The sequence below is a fragment of the Achroia grisella genome, unplaced genomic scaffold (genome assembly GCF_030625045.1).
Source record: "Achroia grisella isolate CSIRO2021 unplaced genomic scaffold, CSIRO_AGI_Agris_v1 utg109, whole genome shotgun sequence".
Taxonomy (NCBI): Eukaryota; Metazoa; Arthropoda; class Insecta; order Lepidoptera; family Pyralidae; genus Achroia; species Achroia grisella.
In genome coordinates, this window is record NW_026712573.1 from 2,252,922 (window position 1) to 2,269,246 (window position 16,325).

General features: G+C 33.3%; 1 protein-coding gene across 1 annotated transcript; it reads right to left on the minus strand.

Moving 5' to 3' along the window:
- Positions 1-574: 574 nt before the first annotated feature.
- On the minus strand, positions 575-16,295 carry LOC131845177 (protein hairy). Its single transcript, XM_059194213.1, has 4 exons — positions 16,021-16,295; positions 3,791-3,886; positions 2,778-3,066; positions 575-1,794 (listed from the first exon to the last, which is right to left on the minus strand). The coding sequence occupies exons 1-4, from the start codon at positions 16,141-16,143 to the stop codon at positions 1,502-1,504; spliced, it is 801 nt and encodes a 266-aa protein (XP_059050196.1). The 5' UTR covers positions 16,144-16,295; the 3' UTR covers positions 575-1,501.
- Between the last annotated feature and the right edge of the window lie 30 nt (positions 16,296-16,325).

Consider the following 16,325-nt stretch of genomic DNA (forward strand, 5'->3'; position numbering starts at 1 on the left):
TACTCAAAGGTATATTTGTTTTTACATTAATGGCGTATTTTAGGTACATACATCAAATAATTCTATATTTCACAATAGGCGCTCTTATAATAATATCACGTTATTTCTCTTAAACATATATGCAGACGGCAAATTAATATAACTGTTTAGAATTAAATATAATTAATGTTAGTCATACAACATTGCAATAATAAAATATATAATGCGATACAAAATAATCCTATGAATAGAATTTAAGTGTATGAATAATAGCTGGTGCTAATATACATATCTTTCTAAATGTTTTATAGAACAAAATTACACGCTCAGAGCAAACTAATATCTATATTATATCTAATAAAAAAGAACTGAATGCCCAAACGGTAACTGGCAAAGGAAGACTATTACGACTACTTACTGGGTTTTATAGGTAACACTATTTTAGATATTATTGCTTTTTACGTCGAAATAAAATATTTTTATAATGAATTTGAATTTCGCGCATGATCAAATTAAATCAAAATAGTATTCATAAACACACTCGCTTCAAATTCTAATGTTACGATAATATAAATTAATACAGAAATGTAAATGTACCTCCAGTAATGCATGTAAGTGGGAATACCATTGATTTCATGTTATCTGAGATGAGGTTTTGTTTAGATTCCATTTGAAGCTTTCATTGTATCGGAATTAAGCATGCAAATCGAAACACGGATAACAGAATGTGTAATTTCAACTATAATTTAAGAATATTAAACCTTATATTCAAATGTACACTGCTTTTGACACTCCTTTTAATTAGTATCAGTGTGAGTACTTACACCAATATCTGTTCCGTAACTAAGCTAGGACTATTTATTTGTACAAGAAATTGTAAAAACTAATGTATTAGCTATTAAAATAAGAATATCTTTGTATTTAGCCTTATTAAACGAAGTGAAAAACTAAGAGATATCTATACTATATGGAAGACTACACGATTTTGCTGTATAAGGCACACAGAATTCTTCTATGTGCTATTAAAATTATTATAATATCGGTTAATACATAAATATACCTATGCATTTAATATCTTAATACACAAAAATAAAATCTGACAACTAAGTATAAAAATAATTATAATAGTGGTTTGCTAAATAAACATGGCACTAAGTTCTAAACGAATAATCATAATGTAATACAATAACAACATAAGTGTCTGCTCTCTTATTACATACATAAAATACTGCGTCAGATGTCTTCCATAAATGTACACGTAGTAATCTACTTTCACTTATAATATAATGTAATTATCTCACTCATAAAATCTAAAGTATCACTCAAGAACTGACCATACAAGTAACTTTAATAAAATCGACTAATATTTTATATTTTCTTCTAGGTAAAATAATATTATGTATACCTATATGCTAGGAACTTTAATACTCTCTTCTTATCTTAATATACACTCTTGGCATTATGTACAATAGCTGAATTTAAAACTATATCACAGAATGCAATAAATGGAATGGAAGAAGTGTCACCATGGTCGCCAGGGTTTCTCTTCTGGCGGTGGTTTTCTCGTTACAAGAGCTAAAGGTGCACGCTGGGGGTCCTCGTTGGGGGGAGGTGGTGAGCCCCAGCCTGAACTAGCGGGGGAAAAGCATCTCGGTTCGGATGAAGCTGACGATGATGAGGCGTCTCTCGGTGACAAGGGTACTAATGTTGGAACAGCGCCGAGTGTACTGGCGCTGACACCAGCAGGTAAGACGAGGGCGATATCACCGTTTGCTAATCTTGTTGGTACGACACGAACGCCTGAACCAGGGCCAGCTGTAAATGAATTATCTATTTAGGATCTGCCAGTATTTTATGCTTATAATAATTATGATATGAGAGGCTAACTGCGGAAAACAGAGTCCAATATACAATGTATAATAAATTTTCAATTCTATAAACCAACTTAAATCTCTAGATTAGATAGATTCTTAATTCGACTGTATTTTATATTATATTGTGTTATTTCACCATATTTTCAGTTTTGTCCATTCAAAACAAGCTTACTTAATAAAACTTTGCCTTGCAATAATATGTCTATAATCATTATTTATATTATAATCTTAAACCCTTAACCTTATTTATTTATTTATTTACATCGTACTAAGTGAGCTTTACAGTCTCCCAATATGCCCACTTAGGCAGATAATATACAAATATACACAATTATAAACACTAATTACACGAGGAAACAAAAGAGAAAAAAAAACAATAATAATAATAATACCAAATCTCCATTTAACATACTACCTAAATAATCTACTGCCATCCTACAAAACTCCAGCAAATTACAAGTAAATATATCTAGATATGGAAAGCGACTAACTACACCGTTGAGTAGACTTAATGCCAGAGAAATAGGAGCCTGTTTGGCCAGCTCTGTTCTTCTCCATGGAACATCAAACAAGTTTCGTCTTCTTGCTTGTACGCAATTATTGGGCGCTCTTATGGATACTGATGCTAATACCGCCTAGTTACATTTTTCACCTCTCATGACTGACTACATATTCCATTAATGCAATCTTCCGTCTCACAGTGTGTCATATCCCACCATCCCCAACAAAAACATAGTAGGATATATATTAGGGTATGTGACTCTATAACCATACTGCCTTTGATATACATATGGATACATATTTAATTAAACTACATATTTAATTAAATATTTGATATCAAATTATTATATGTAATAATAATTTGATATCAAATATTAATAATAAAGTATCTGATTAAAATTTAAATTCAACTAGAATATTTACCAGAAATGAATATAGTAGAATGACTTGAAGTGGTAACATCTTCAGGATCAGAAGGTGGTGTCGGTGCTCTCACTGACCTTGCACCAGAGGCACAAGTCTCAAGATGTTTCACCAGGCGTTTCTTTAGCCCAGTGTCTAAGCCTGTGAATTTGGCAACCTCAGATACACAGTGTCTGTAACCCGCTCGAAATCGATCTGGCGACCCAGCGCTCTCGGAGCGAAGTCCTTCCAAATGTTTCACTGTCATTTCTAAGATGTCGGCTTTTTCTAACTTTGAATGTCGGGCTGGCTGCAACAATATATATGTAATATTATATACATTATTATCAACATAAAACATAATAAATGTAAATTCATTAATCATCATTAAGAACTGGTGTCCGTTGGTGTGCAACAGCGAACTTGTCAACTGTAGTTGAAACTGCATGTTTGATATCTTTTAACTGTTACTGTGTCTCTCAATCTTTATATATAAAAATTAAGTATCACGTTGTTTGTCCGTGATGGACTCCTAAACCGATTGCAAATTTGATTTGCACATTGTGTGCAATTTCATCTTGAAAGATAGGATAGCCCCAGCAACGCGTGGCCGGGTCTGCTAGTTAGTAATAAAACATAAGTAATAACAATAGATAATAATGTGATTGTACTGTTTATTTTTTTTTTATATACGTCTTCTAATATAGCTCAAATGTATAGATTATTATACCTAATATATAAGCTTTCTAACGTATAAAAGTATTACATAATTTTAAGCAGTAGTAATAAAAGCTACATTAGAGAATAACTTAGAAGATTAATTCTCGTTGCTTAATAATCGGCTTACTTCGATGTTTATTTAAAAGTATTCGACGCTTATTGCACTCAGACTTATTCTGATTAAATATATAATATTTATTCATAAATAAATGGCATTACATAGCAGTTCTTTGAAAATTAACTATAACCACCATATCCATGTATGCAAATATACAAATAGAAGAGCATAATTGTAATTATTACGGAATACTCACGTCTTTTTTCATGGCATCTAGAATGAGTGCTTTCAACTCGTTGAGACAGTTGTTAATGCGCGCGCGCCTTCGCTTCTCCATAATAGGCTTGTTACTCTGCAACAATAAATGAAAATAAATTAGTCAATGCAATCCGCTACAAATACATGTATACATATAATAAAAATGTAACTGACCGCTGTCAGTACATGACATATATAAGAAAACCTATTATTGAAGGACTTTCGCAACCAAAACAATGATTGTTAGAATTTTTGTTTGTACGTTAATGCACGCTACCCAAACGTCGGAAATGACTGAAACGCTTTGGGTGCGATGCTCACTAATTTATGTATTTATGTATACTAATTTATGTATAATATTATAATAATATAAATACACTATTTATGTGGTAATATTCATTTAAATTCAATTTTTGTTTTATACCAATTAAATTACACACTAGTAAGTTTTACCTGTAAGAAGACGGAAAATCATCTAGTTAGAAATATCAGAAAACATATTACCAACTAGCTGAGTCTAGAATATCAAGTCAAACAAATTCTTCCTCAGTGAAAGCCTATTGTATGGTATCAATCAATCACGCCAATGCTTGTGACATTCAAATAACTTCTTCAACCACATGACAATTGATAAGAATACAAAAGAATGCAAATAAAGTTAACCCACAGCTGTAAGAATCTGTTCGAAGGCAGATTGCTCACGTCGTTGCGTCGGATTTAATTTGCATCCGCTTACCTATGTTTAAAATCAAGTGGCTAGTGGCAAGGTCTTATTGAGCATTATCTAAGTTATATAGATTTAGTCTTAAGAATGTAAAAGAATGTAGAATAAATTTGTTTCCTACGTAGTCGAGTGCAAGCAGCCACCAGACTCTTTTCTAATGAGATTTATACGAGCAACACAGTATATCAATGGTATTTTTTCTACAGACCACAGTAACAATCTTGTTTCTTATCCCCATAAGAATAAGAAAAAACATGTTTCATAATTCAACTTCTAACATGAGGAGATCCAATGTCTTCAATAATGCAATATATCTACGATACTGAAAGAATTTCTCTTTTGTAATCGTGTATACTCCATATAATATATATTATTATGGAGTTTATATCTACGATAATTACATGATACATATTACACGATATTTTACACGCCTCCTGATCACGTTTCTACTGATCAGAACGTTGGTAACAGCACCGAAATATCGGGAGCCTATAAATAATATTATTATGGTAAATAATAAATATCACTTATATGTATACTATGTGTACGTAAACGTGTGTGTAAGTATTTAATATATTAACAGCAGTAACCCTTATTAACACATCTTAAAAATAAATTTGTAAATCTTGAAAATCTATTATGTCAAAATTAATAGTAAATTTATGTTAAAATTTACTGTCATCACGAGTGATGATAACAATACAAGTAACCATTAATCTCTCGTTACATGACGATGATGCCGCGTGGAGTTGGAGTGTGACAACTTCCAAGGTGAAGGTCACGGGTGGTCGTGATCGGCGCGGCGTAAGCCGTGACGGGGCGTCACGCGTATTCTAACCGCGTGATGTATACCGCAGGATAGCCTCCAATCTACTATATTTGCGGTGTTATTTTTGCATAACTATTGGGTTTTGTGTCTTATAAGATTTAATATAGACATTGAGGGTGTCGTGCGGTTTAATACTCCGACTTAAGTAACAAAAATCCACGAGTTCGAATCTGACCTAAAAATAATTTGTCTGTATATTTTTAAGTACAGAGACTATATTAAACCTAGAGACAGTGGTAGATAGCTTGCACCAATGTTGGATTCAAATATATCAAGCTAAATGTTTTATCATTAAAGTTGAGTACGTACGTTAAAGAGACCACAGTCGACAATGGTGGAAGACTCTCCTCTCCTTTTTAGATATTTGATATTGCGCTACTTCCGAATTATTTAAATACAAAGGTTACTTTTTCATTTTCCTGAATTTATGATGTCGGACTAAATTTGCTAATAATAATAAACAAGTATCATACCAATCTTAAAAGTAATGCCATATTCTTAGGAATAATAGTACCCTGAATATCTACTAACTGTTCTAGCTTATTCATCTTAGTAGATGTACTAACAGTAGTTTACTTGCCCGTTATATTCAGGTATAAATGGATGGTTTGGATAGGATGGTAGGTACCTATGTACAGTGAAAATAGTCTATACCTACTGTTATAGAAGTCCTTTCACCACACGCAGCGACAGTAAGTGAGTATTTATTATCTACTGAGTTCCCAAGTTTTTGTGACATCACTTCAAGCGTTGTTGTAACAAAATTTGAGAACTCGTTTAATAAAAACGTCGCATTACAAATATTTAACCTCACATGAACTGTCTAAAACTTACGAATAAATGCGATGTCTGTAAAAAGAATGACGAGACTTTTTTATTGCATATCGTTTTTATTTATAACGCATAAACACTAGGAACTAAACTATCCCAGACAAAACTCACCAACGTGACAGCTTACGTAACGATTTGGCGAGTCACGCTGCAGCAGTGGGCACGGGCAGATTGGATTTAGAATTACTGTCAGTGTTGCTATTTTAGTGGTTTCACCACTAAATCTAGTTTATTTGACCCCCTTTTGTTTCTCGTGGTTTGTAAATTTTTAGTGGTCAAATATTGGGCAAATAAGCATTTTCAAATTCTCATATTCCATTTTCTGCGAATAATTAACATCGTTTTGACAATATATCTCTTATGACACTAAACTTTAGTAACTTTTCAGAGGATTCCATATTAGGTATTGATTAATTTTGATAGAAAAATACCCTTTCAACTTTTCTGATATAAAATAACTTTTGAATAATAATTAACGTGTTAAATATTCTAAAATAAACGTGTATCTACTAACAAAATTTAATTTTGCGGATTTTCTAGTCCTTATTGGCGTTCTGCCCAGTGGGCTCGCCCAAACATCGCTGGCAACACTATGCTGTCAATGAGATACTGGCTGCCGTAACGTACGTAACGCGAGGCGCCGCCGAACGACGGGCGTCGGGGTCACCGGTCGTCACGTCACCGTCTGCCGCGAGCCGAGACCACGCGCCACTTTTCCGACGGAAATATATCGCGTGTTGACATTGTTTTTGTAATCGACTACAGGGTGACAGAGGTTGACTGTCTCATTTATTTCAGCCGGCATTTCTGCATGTAGGGTGCAGATTAGCCAGTGAAATTACAGACTAGGAGGCATGACAGCTTTATGCTCTGGAATGGCAACGCATGATTGGTATCCTGGCTACGGGATATCCGTATTGCAGTTCATCTATACAGACGACGGTTATGGTTTACCACTTGCCAACTAATTCGCCATTACAATTACAAAAAAATGGCATAAATGACGGCCAGCTTCATAGACAATTGTAACTGTCACTATAGAATAGAATTGTAAATGGATACCGCCGAATGTAGTTTAGAAGCTTGTGTTGCCATTCCTAAGTACTATACCCCTGTACTCGACAATTCTATTCTCGTATCTCATATTTTCGAACTGAAATGCAACGAAACAAGCTGTTTGACGACAGAAGTAGGAAACACTAAGATTCTAATTACGCAGACTATTTCGTAGATACTTTTACTCTTCTAGATACAATAATTAAGTACGTGTTTGTCACTTAATTCATAAAAGGATGGCACGGTTTAGGTGAATTTTTTGGTTTTAATAATGATCTTCAAACCATCCAATGGTTTGAAGATTATTAAACCCAGTATGTGGCTCTGTTTTTCTGGGCAGAGCATTGTCTGCCGGGTCCGTAAGTATATTTTTCATATACTGCTTTGATTATAATCTTTTTATAAACTGACGTCCAGACACCAATGGATTATAGCCATGTACATTGCATAACTTTAGATTATCTAATGAAAAATCAAGATGCTTTAACTGTCAATGTCATCCATCTTTATCCATCACGAAGATTATGATTATTGTTTACTAAATGAGTACAACGGAGTTAACGAGCAAATAAAATGATTGCGTAGTAACACCACGTGAACACGCGCAATATCAACGTGATTTGTTGACATAATGCTCACACACACACACACACACACACACACATATTAATAGGTACATCTCTATATAACATAATGACAGCATCGAGTAAGCAGAAGGTACCTACAATATAATTGTGCATTGATGTCATAATATTTTTTAAACTTTTTAGTTATAATTTTAAAACCAACATAGGCATATTGCGAAAAAAAGGTTACAGCCAGTATCTGATGGCATATTCGTATATAAAGACAGCAATATGAACATCACAGAATACATTACATCTCGCGTAGCATAACTTACCTAACGTCAACAAATAGGTAATTTGGCCATAACCCTGTGCCTTATGAGCGAAACTGACGTATGATCCAATAAGTAGGCATGTAGTCGACTGCACATTATTTCTCTGGTAGTGAGACATCCGCTGTCATTTAGATAATTTATTGTAATTTAATGCACTTGCAAAAGAATAAAAATGAGATTATGTTTACCAGCAACGTTATCATTTCAGTGTTCAAAGTTCCCAAAATGTTTCATTTCAAATATTTTAGGAACTTTGCAAACTATTTATATCGTTTACAAACTAGATAGGTTTTAAGAACAATTGGGAATTTGTCTGGAAATCGTATGGCATAGAATAATGTTTATTATCATACACATGGCACTAACGCGTATTTTAATTTTGCTACTAAGCATTTTTAAATTCATCTACAATTTTGAAGATATACAGAGGTAGAGTCACTCACAGAATATAAATTGAAATAATAATAAAAATATGTACGAGCATGCAATGCATATATAGAGGTATGAGAAGTAGAGAAGGTTCTAAGTTCGTCAGTATTATTAATTTTTTTATTTAATCATCAGTCTCTAGCAATAATAGGTACTTATAATAGGTTTATTAACTCATTTTTCAATTCGTTTTAACAATAAACTTTAGTATACCTCTAGCCAACCCAGTGTATCTTTATTGTGAAATTTGAACATTTAGTTCATATCCATAGCAGATACCGAGGAATTAATGAAAAAGAAAAGAACAATTGTTCATGTATAAACAATATTTGTATGCATTTATATTTTATTTACAGTGATTTTTCTTTTTTTTAATGATCTCATTAGGTGGTAGTGTGTGTTACAATGTTGAGCTGCTGTTTTTAACATTTTGATGATCGCAATTGGCACGACTGCGTGCGGTCTGGTAGTGCGCAGCGCACTATCAGTGTACCGGCACGTCGCGTCTCGTCGCGCGTCGCGTGCCAAGGCGTGGGAGCGGACGCCGCGCTTCCGGCACGCGCGCTGCACGCACGATTTGAAAATTAGCAATGATAAAATGGATACGGCATAGCGATAGATAAAGGACTTTCAATAGAATATAATAGCGAACTTTATATAAATACTATCGGCACGCTCAGTGTCGGCATTTTACAGGGGTGCTATTATTATAGGTATCTTTTTTTTTTAATAATATAAATCTATACCCGCTCGTACATAATTTTTATAGGTATTTAATTTTAAAGTTGTAAACGTACCACTCTGGTCTTCTATTTTCTTAAAATAACTAAATTATATTTAAAACGGCTATTTAAGCGATTCATAATTAATGATTAATCAATAAATTATATCAAGAACGCTCTAATTTATTTTTGCCCACCTTCAATCTGCAAAGCTATAAACTATACGTATACAATCACGGAGAGATTAAATCATTACGCTTATCCGTCTACATTTATAGTTCAGAAGAGCAGTTGAAAAGGGTACTGACCATATATAAAATAACTACTACGACATCTGTAACGAAGTTGCCTTGTCATTACTTCGGAATTTTTGTAGTTATTAGTTATTGTAATCACATAGTGACTGTAGTTGTTAAGGTACTGTAGTAGGTACCTAGTTACTCTTAATTATTATAATTAGTAGTACTGCATGTATTTATTCATTTATTGCACTTGTCTAGTATAAAGGAAATCTACAATAGTATAAACGCGACTGATTTTTTTGTTCATATCGCAAATTGCTACGCCCAATTTGCGATATAAACAAAAAAAACAACATAATATACTTGCAACCTAAAAATAACATACACACTCACAGACCTAGAAGTCAGTCTTTGGAAGACACCATCAAGTGCATACAGAGTGCTAAGTGTATCAAACATAACTAGTAACGACACTGCAGTAACGAGTACTCATTGGTATAGAAAGTGGCGTGTACAAGTACTGCAGTTATTACTTTTACAGCTCTATAGTTGAGCGAAGGCGGCGTGGGTGCGCTTAACTGCGCATTGCGGCGCGCCAACAGCCAGAGGCGGCCACCGCGGCACGAGCTAATCTCACGGCACCGATGATGTTTATCATTCGATGATGGATCGTCTACACCGTAATAGCTTCCTCCAGTCACATGCGTGTTACATCGCAGCCAAGCCGTAGTAATTATGTATTCATAACTGACGATCGTATCAAAAGATTATATCGTTTGAATACTGCTTCTCGTTTTGTTATCGTTGTTTATGTACTCCAATGAGTGAAAACTATTTTATAAATTGTAGAATACAATTGTGATATATACAGATAAAATTTACAGTATAATACATATGGCCTCATAATAGTTATTAATCACGAAGGAGACAATCACGCAATATTATAGATGAGAGCGGAGCCTATAGCCTAGTGGTTTGCTACACGGACTCAGGTCGAAAGACCGTGTGTTCGAATCTGACTAGCACCAAAATGTTAATTTAGATTTCTGACTGACTCTTCAGTGATGGCAATGCCGAACTATCCCCATCGAAAGTAACAATAGTTAAAGGGAAAGTAACAAAATGTTGGTATATTATAATTTATTATACTGGTTCTAATTATACGAGTACATGTGTAAGCACTATCATCAACAACGACGCGACGCCAGACCATCATGAATAAAGATAATTTTTCTGTGCTATAATCAAAACTACTCACTTTTGTCCACCACTAGCATTCAACGAAGCAAGTACAAAAGATATTTTGTTAGTTTAGAGTAGTATTATAGTATATAAGCGAAGGCAACAAGTAGCAACATTTTTTTAGAATGCACGTTTATTTCCAGCATTGATAGCTCATCGTGACATCGTGCATTACCTATTATGTGTTGGCTGGAGTGGAGCGTGGGCGTGGGGGCGCGTTCCCACGACAATTAGCCCACGGCGCGGCGCCCACGGCTGCCGCTGTGGTTTCGCCCACGCTGGCCAGCACCGCGCACCGCCGACGCCGTCTGACTCACATTGCCACGTTCCGTCTATACTTCTATATTGTCTACCGAGTTCAGGGCTGGCTAATTTTATTTATAAACAGTGAAATGTCCCGATTTCGCGCAGCTGCAACTAGGTACAGTTGGAAATTCTATTTTTTTTATTAAAATTGAACTCTTTATGGGAATACATTAAAAGCAGAAAGATTTGTTCATTCATAATATTCCTCTTTATAAAATTATAATATAAAAACTTTAGATCAATTTAATTATTGTTAACTTTAAAAATATTGTTGTGTACTTCCTAAATTACACTTGCATTTGGTTTACCCCCGTGGTCGTCCTATATTAATGTTAAAGTTCTGTTTCCTTTTAGAATCGTTTTCATGCACATTTACGTGTTCCTTACAAAATGTTTTTATCTTAACCTTTATGTTTTAACCCACACACTTGGCTAACCGAGTGCAAAATATCTCATTAAAATTATATTCAAAACTGCTTTATTAAACAGACTTAACTTTAAAATATATTACATTAAACAAAATAAGCATTAGAGCTGCGTAGAATTCAGAATGCTTTATTACGACTAATCGAATTTAAAATTAAACATCAATGTAGCAAAAAATAATTGAATCAAATTTATATACAATATACAATAGCATAATATTTACCATGGCATTGATGCCAGTATCATTTATAAACCCTATTACAATATTATCTATAAAAGGTCTATCTATCTATAAGATTTCCAGTTGTTGTGATAAACAGCGGTCTTTGTAGTGGATTCGTTATAAAATTACTACTAGCCATGGTATGTACATAGTTGATTTAGTTAGGTATATATTAGGTACTTAGTAATGTCGGCTTCACAAAAATGTAAACAAGCTTGTCACAATAACATTATCAATTAAAGTGGTTTAAACAATTTTTATAAAGCCAATAATAGAACTATGACAAAGTAGGTACTAAAGTGTTACGTATGTATTACCGCATGTGACTGTACTGTACTATTAGATAGGCCATCTATTCTGATCAGACAATAGATGCTCCACGTATCCATAAAAATATGAATGTACAAATGAATTGAATTCATGCATTATGATATGTATATCATAATCTGTGTCGTGTCTGTAGACACCATCATATACTGTAGATTAAATACTTGCCACCTAATATGTTTAAATGTGTTTAAAACAAAACTCATAAAAGGTATATAATTAGTCTTTATCTTGACTGTAAATAACAATAGTAAATCGTGTAGGGCTGCCAAATTTTAGAAACTTGTTTTTTATACAAACCAAAGTTTGATGGAAGATAGGAGTTAAAATATCTCGTTCATTATTAGCTGCTCCAGTCTTATATATCGTATTATTTCGAACTGGAAGTCTTCCCCATCGTCAGTTACCAATACAATAAGTTCGCTACTTTGAACAGGATAAAAAAAGTAAATAAATATCTATTTTTCGTTAATTTAATGACTAATATACTGATCTACCCTATAACTAATCTATGAATGAGAATGTACCTACTAAAAACATAACATGCGGTGAAAATTTATATTACTGAAAGTCTAATTCTCATTCGAAATTGTTGTTGATGATGTACTTGTATCGAAAACTAAAAAAATATTATTGGTACAAGATTTATTGTTGGCAACCCTACAATCGAGCTCAACTAGTGGGCGCCGCGTTATCATAATCTTCGAGATAATCCGAACACAAGTGCGCTGTAATTGTCCTCTATTTGTTATGAATGTTCGCAAATAATCCAATGTTGAAGTCAAAACATTCAGTTTAAAAAATACATCTAGTGGCGCCACTTAGTCATGATTAAAAATACTTTTACACTACTTTTTTTTTAGACTACAGAATTATACACTACATAATATTATCTTGAATTACATACCTAGTCTAATCTAGTTTCACATTGCCTAATATAATAATAAATAATATAATTTAATATATTAATCCTATTTTTTCTTCTAGTGACATATTGAAATATCCTTTTATCGAAATAATAATGAATGAATGGAACAAACAACTAGAATAGATAAGTTTTTTTGTATATAATTATACCTACCTACAATATATTTATACTAATTTAAGTAAAAAACGTAATACTATGATAGTTTATCTGCTAAATATGTTACTTAAATTTAAGTGTACAGTATTTGTTTTTTAATTAAATTATGTATTACACATTTTTTTAATTCTGTGACAAAAGTTCACAACTGCCATTTTACGAGTACATTTTGTTTTCATACAAAATTCAACAAGAAGTCAACCTGCCACCGGCCGTTCCCGGAATGTATGATCGGCTAGTTCGACTTGGCATTAGGGAATGATCCCGATCTCGCGAGATCTGGATCAATCCCGACGCATCATATGACGAGATCGAGATTGACAATGAAATAAAAAATATAATCACACCAGATATTAATAACTAATCATCGCCTCTTTCAATGATTGCAGAAGATTTGATACGTGCTGCACAAAAATAAATTTATGTCCTTTTGCACGTATATACAAAAATGAATTTTTAGTTTGCATATAATTGCTTCGCCACGCTGTTGCCAACCAGCGTTGAGTGCATTCTCGGTACATTGCAACGGACATTAGATGCCGTGTACAGATAAATAATATTAATACCCTTTACTTTGTTTTAGTAAACATTGCGTGTCAAAATCACTCTTTTTCCTAATTCCCTTGAAATAAGCTTATTGTTTTGATTACCTAATTTACCTACGTTAATTTCCTTACAACCTGATTATTATTTAGTTGGTAAGATTAAAGAATAAAGGTTTTTATTTTCTTTCGAGTAATATGTTATTTTAGTTAACCTCACTATCACAAACAAGCAGTTATTAGCTTTTTCAGTCATCTGAATTCAACATTTTTTTTTTAATTTAGACGGGATCGAAAAATCGGGATCCCGCGGGATTGATATTTCTAATCCCGCGGGATCCCGAATTTGCAATCTCGAGTCGAGATTGTGCATCCAATGTTTTGATAGATAGAAATTTTATGTACAAAAATGAATTACAACGTACTGTGTCGGTCATACCACAGATAACATAATATTACTCAGAATCTCGACTTTGTGTGTGATCCAAGTAGTAAACAGTCTCTGAAATGTGTTTTTGTTAAAATTTGAATAGACCTGAGTTTTATTTAATTTTTGGACAATATAGTGTTAAGAACAGATTTCCACAAAAAGCCATGAAAAATGTAACATTTAGACCCATTATGTAAAATGTCCTCTCTAACTAATTCGTTACAACATGTAAATTTGAATCCACCTCAGTGGTGTAAAAATTTCAAACCTAAGTACCGGTTTCTGTGTAGGTACCTATCTATTCATTAGTTTTTTTCACTCTGTAGTAATTGCGTCATAGTACTATCTACCTGTTTGTTATTGCGCATCGTTTATTCGTCTACAGCGCCGTCAGCTCCGTGATGCCAAGCTAACTTTGTAACATCACGAATAGGCCACGCGCGTGACCTACTAGTTTGCACTCTTTGCGACAGCCTGCTAAAACTTCAAAACGTGACACTGTCACATTCAGCGAAATAAAGTACTTACTTATAGAATATAAATTATGTCTACAGTGATGATCACGATCTGTCTTACCTACTGCAGTACTATTTTATAGGTTCCGTACTCGTTTACATTTATGGAATGCGTATATAATGACGTCAATTGTAAATCAATTAGGTTTCATTTACTTCACCAAAATAGACTACCTGGTGGCAATCGGTAACCGTCACATATAATAAAATGCAATTTAAACATTCGATACGTTCCTGTCAGAATGATGTCCATTTAATTTTACTAAATTTCGGAAAGAAGGACTACGACCAATGAAACTGTAAAAGAAGTCTGCAGCTATAGCGTCGGTCAAATTTGAAGGACCGTCTGGGTGAAAGTTGGTTCAGTAAACCATTGACAACCATCATTTGTTTTTTGACTCTAAGATATTGTGAACAATAATTTATTGACAATTATAGTATATTATAAACGAAATATATCATACAAGTAATCTATAAGGAACTTTATATAAAATATCGTTCTGCGTTTTACTCAAGGAAGAAGTAGAAAGCAATTTTACGAAAATATGTAGAATGGTGACAAGAGGTTTCTTACCACATTGGTGGTATATTCGTTACATTGGAGAACGGCAAAGTAAATGTTGTATATGTGTATGGTTATAAAAATATGTATTTCGATCATAAAAAATTATATTAATAAATTAAAATTCGAGGAAATTTAACCTTGAGGTCCTCCCTAGACTCCATTATTTATATATTAAGTTAATCTTTTTCCTCATATTATGTATGTCGTCGTTATGTATAGATTAATCCTTTTAATTCAGATTAAGTTAATTTGATTGCAACATTGATAATGGTGATTATGCCACAATGACATTTCACTTTATTAAGGTAGTTTAAAGTATTTTATAGTATCATTTATTTTAACTATGCATTACTAAAAAAACTATTTATAATAGAAATGACAAATAGTGCAATTTTTATTTTAGTTTGTTCTTATTATCTCTTTGACCATGCAATCATAGATTAGTACTATTTACTATTTTTTATGTAAAACTTATATAAAAATAATAAATATATACCAACGTACATAAATCGAAATTGAAATTATAGGGTCAAAATTAAAAAAGTAGCGCGTTGATGTCTCCAGTATAGACAAAAATGTTTTTCCGTAATTATTATAATTTATTAAATATTATAATTTAATTTATAAAACATATTTGATATTTTTATAAGTAACTTTTGATACGTGATACCTAGCTACTAAATTTAATAAATATAATACATACAATATATGTAACGCATTATTTTTAAAAAGTATGTACCTATATCATAAATAAAATAATCAACTTCTATATTAAAAACTTTTAAAAACATATTTATAACAAAACCTTTTTCAAAATGTTAATACTTTACTCACCCTTCTGTTATCACTGTTCTTCTTCTGATCTGGCTGCGCAGCCGGTGGGCTCATATTCCCGTTCACCACCATCACGGGATTGGAAGCACCCTGCTGCAGGCTTCCAGAAATACCAGTCACCATATTGTTTATTCACTCAAGTTCTATACCAGTCACTGCATATCGATATCCACTAGACCGATCTTCGTTGCACGAGAGTTCAGCGTGCATGTAGCAGCAACAAATACGTATAAAGAGTATCGCTGTCGACGCACGACTGTCGCGAGTCGCCGTACAAACGCTCGGCGCCCGCTCGGCCTCCGCTC

What these genes read in the sequence shown, in the direction of transcription:
- LOC131845177 (XM_059194213.1), bottom strand. Translation starts at nt 16,143, where the DNA reads ATGGTGACTGGTATTTCTGGAAGCCTGCAGCAGGGTGCTTCCAATCCC. An exon ending in TAGATGCCATGAAAAAAGAC is followed by an intron (nt 3,067 to 3,790) that starts GTGAGTATTCCG and finishes ATATTGTTGCAG; the next exon opens with CCAGCCCGACATTCAAAGTT. An exon ending in TTCTACTATATTCATTTCTG is followed by an intron (nt 1,795 to 2,777) that starts GTAAATATTCTA and finishes ATTCATTTACAG; the next exon opens with CTGGCCCTGGTTCAGGCGTT.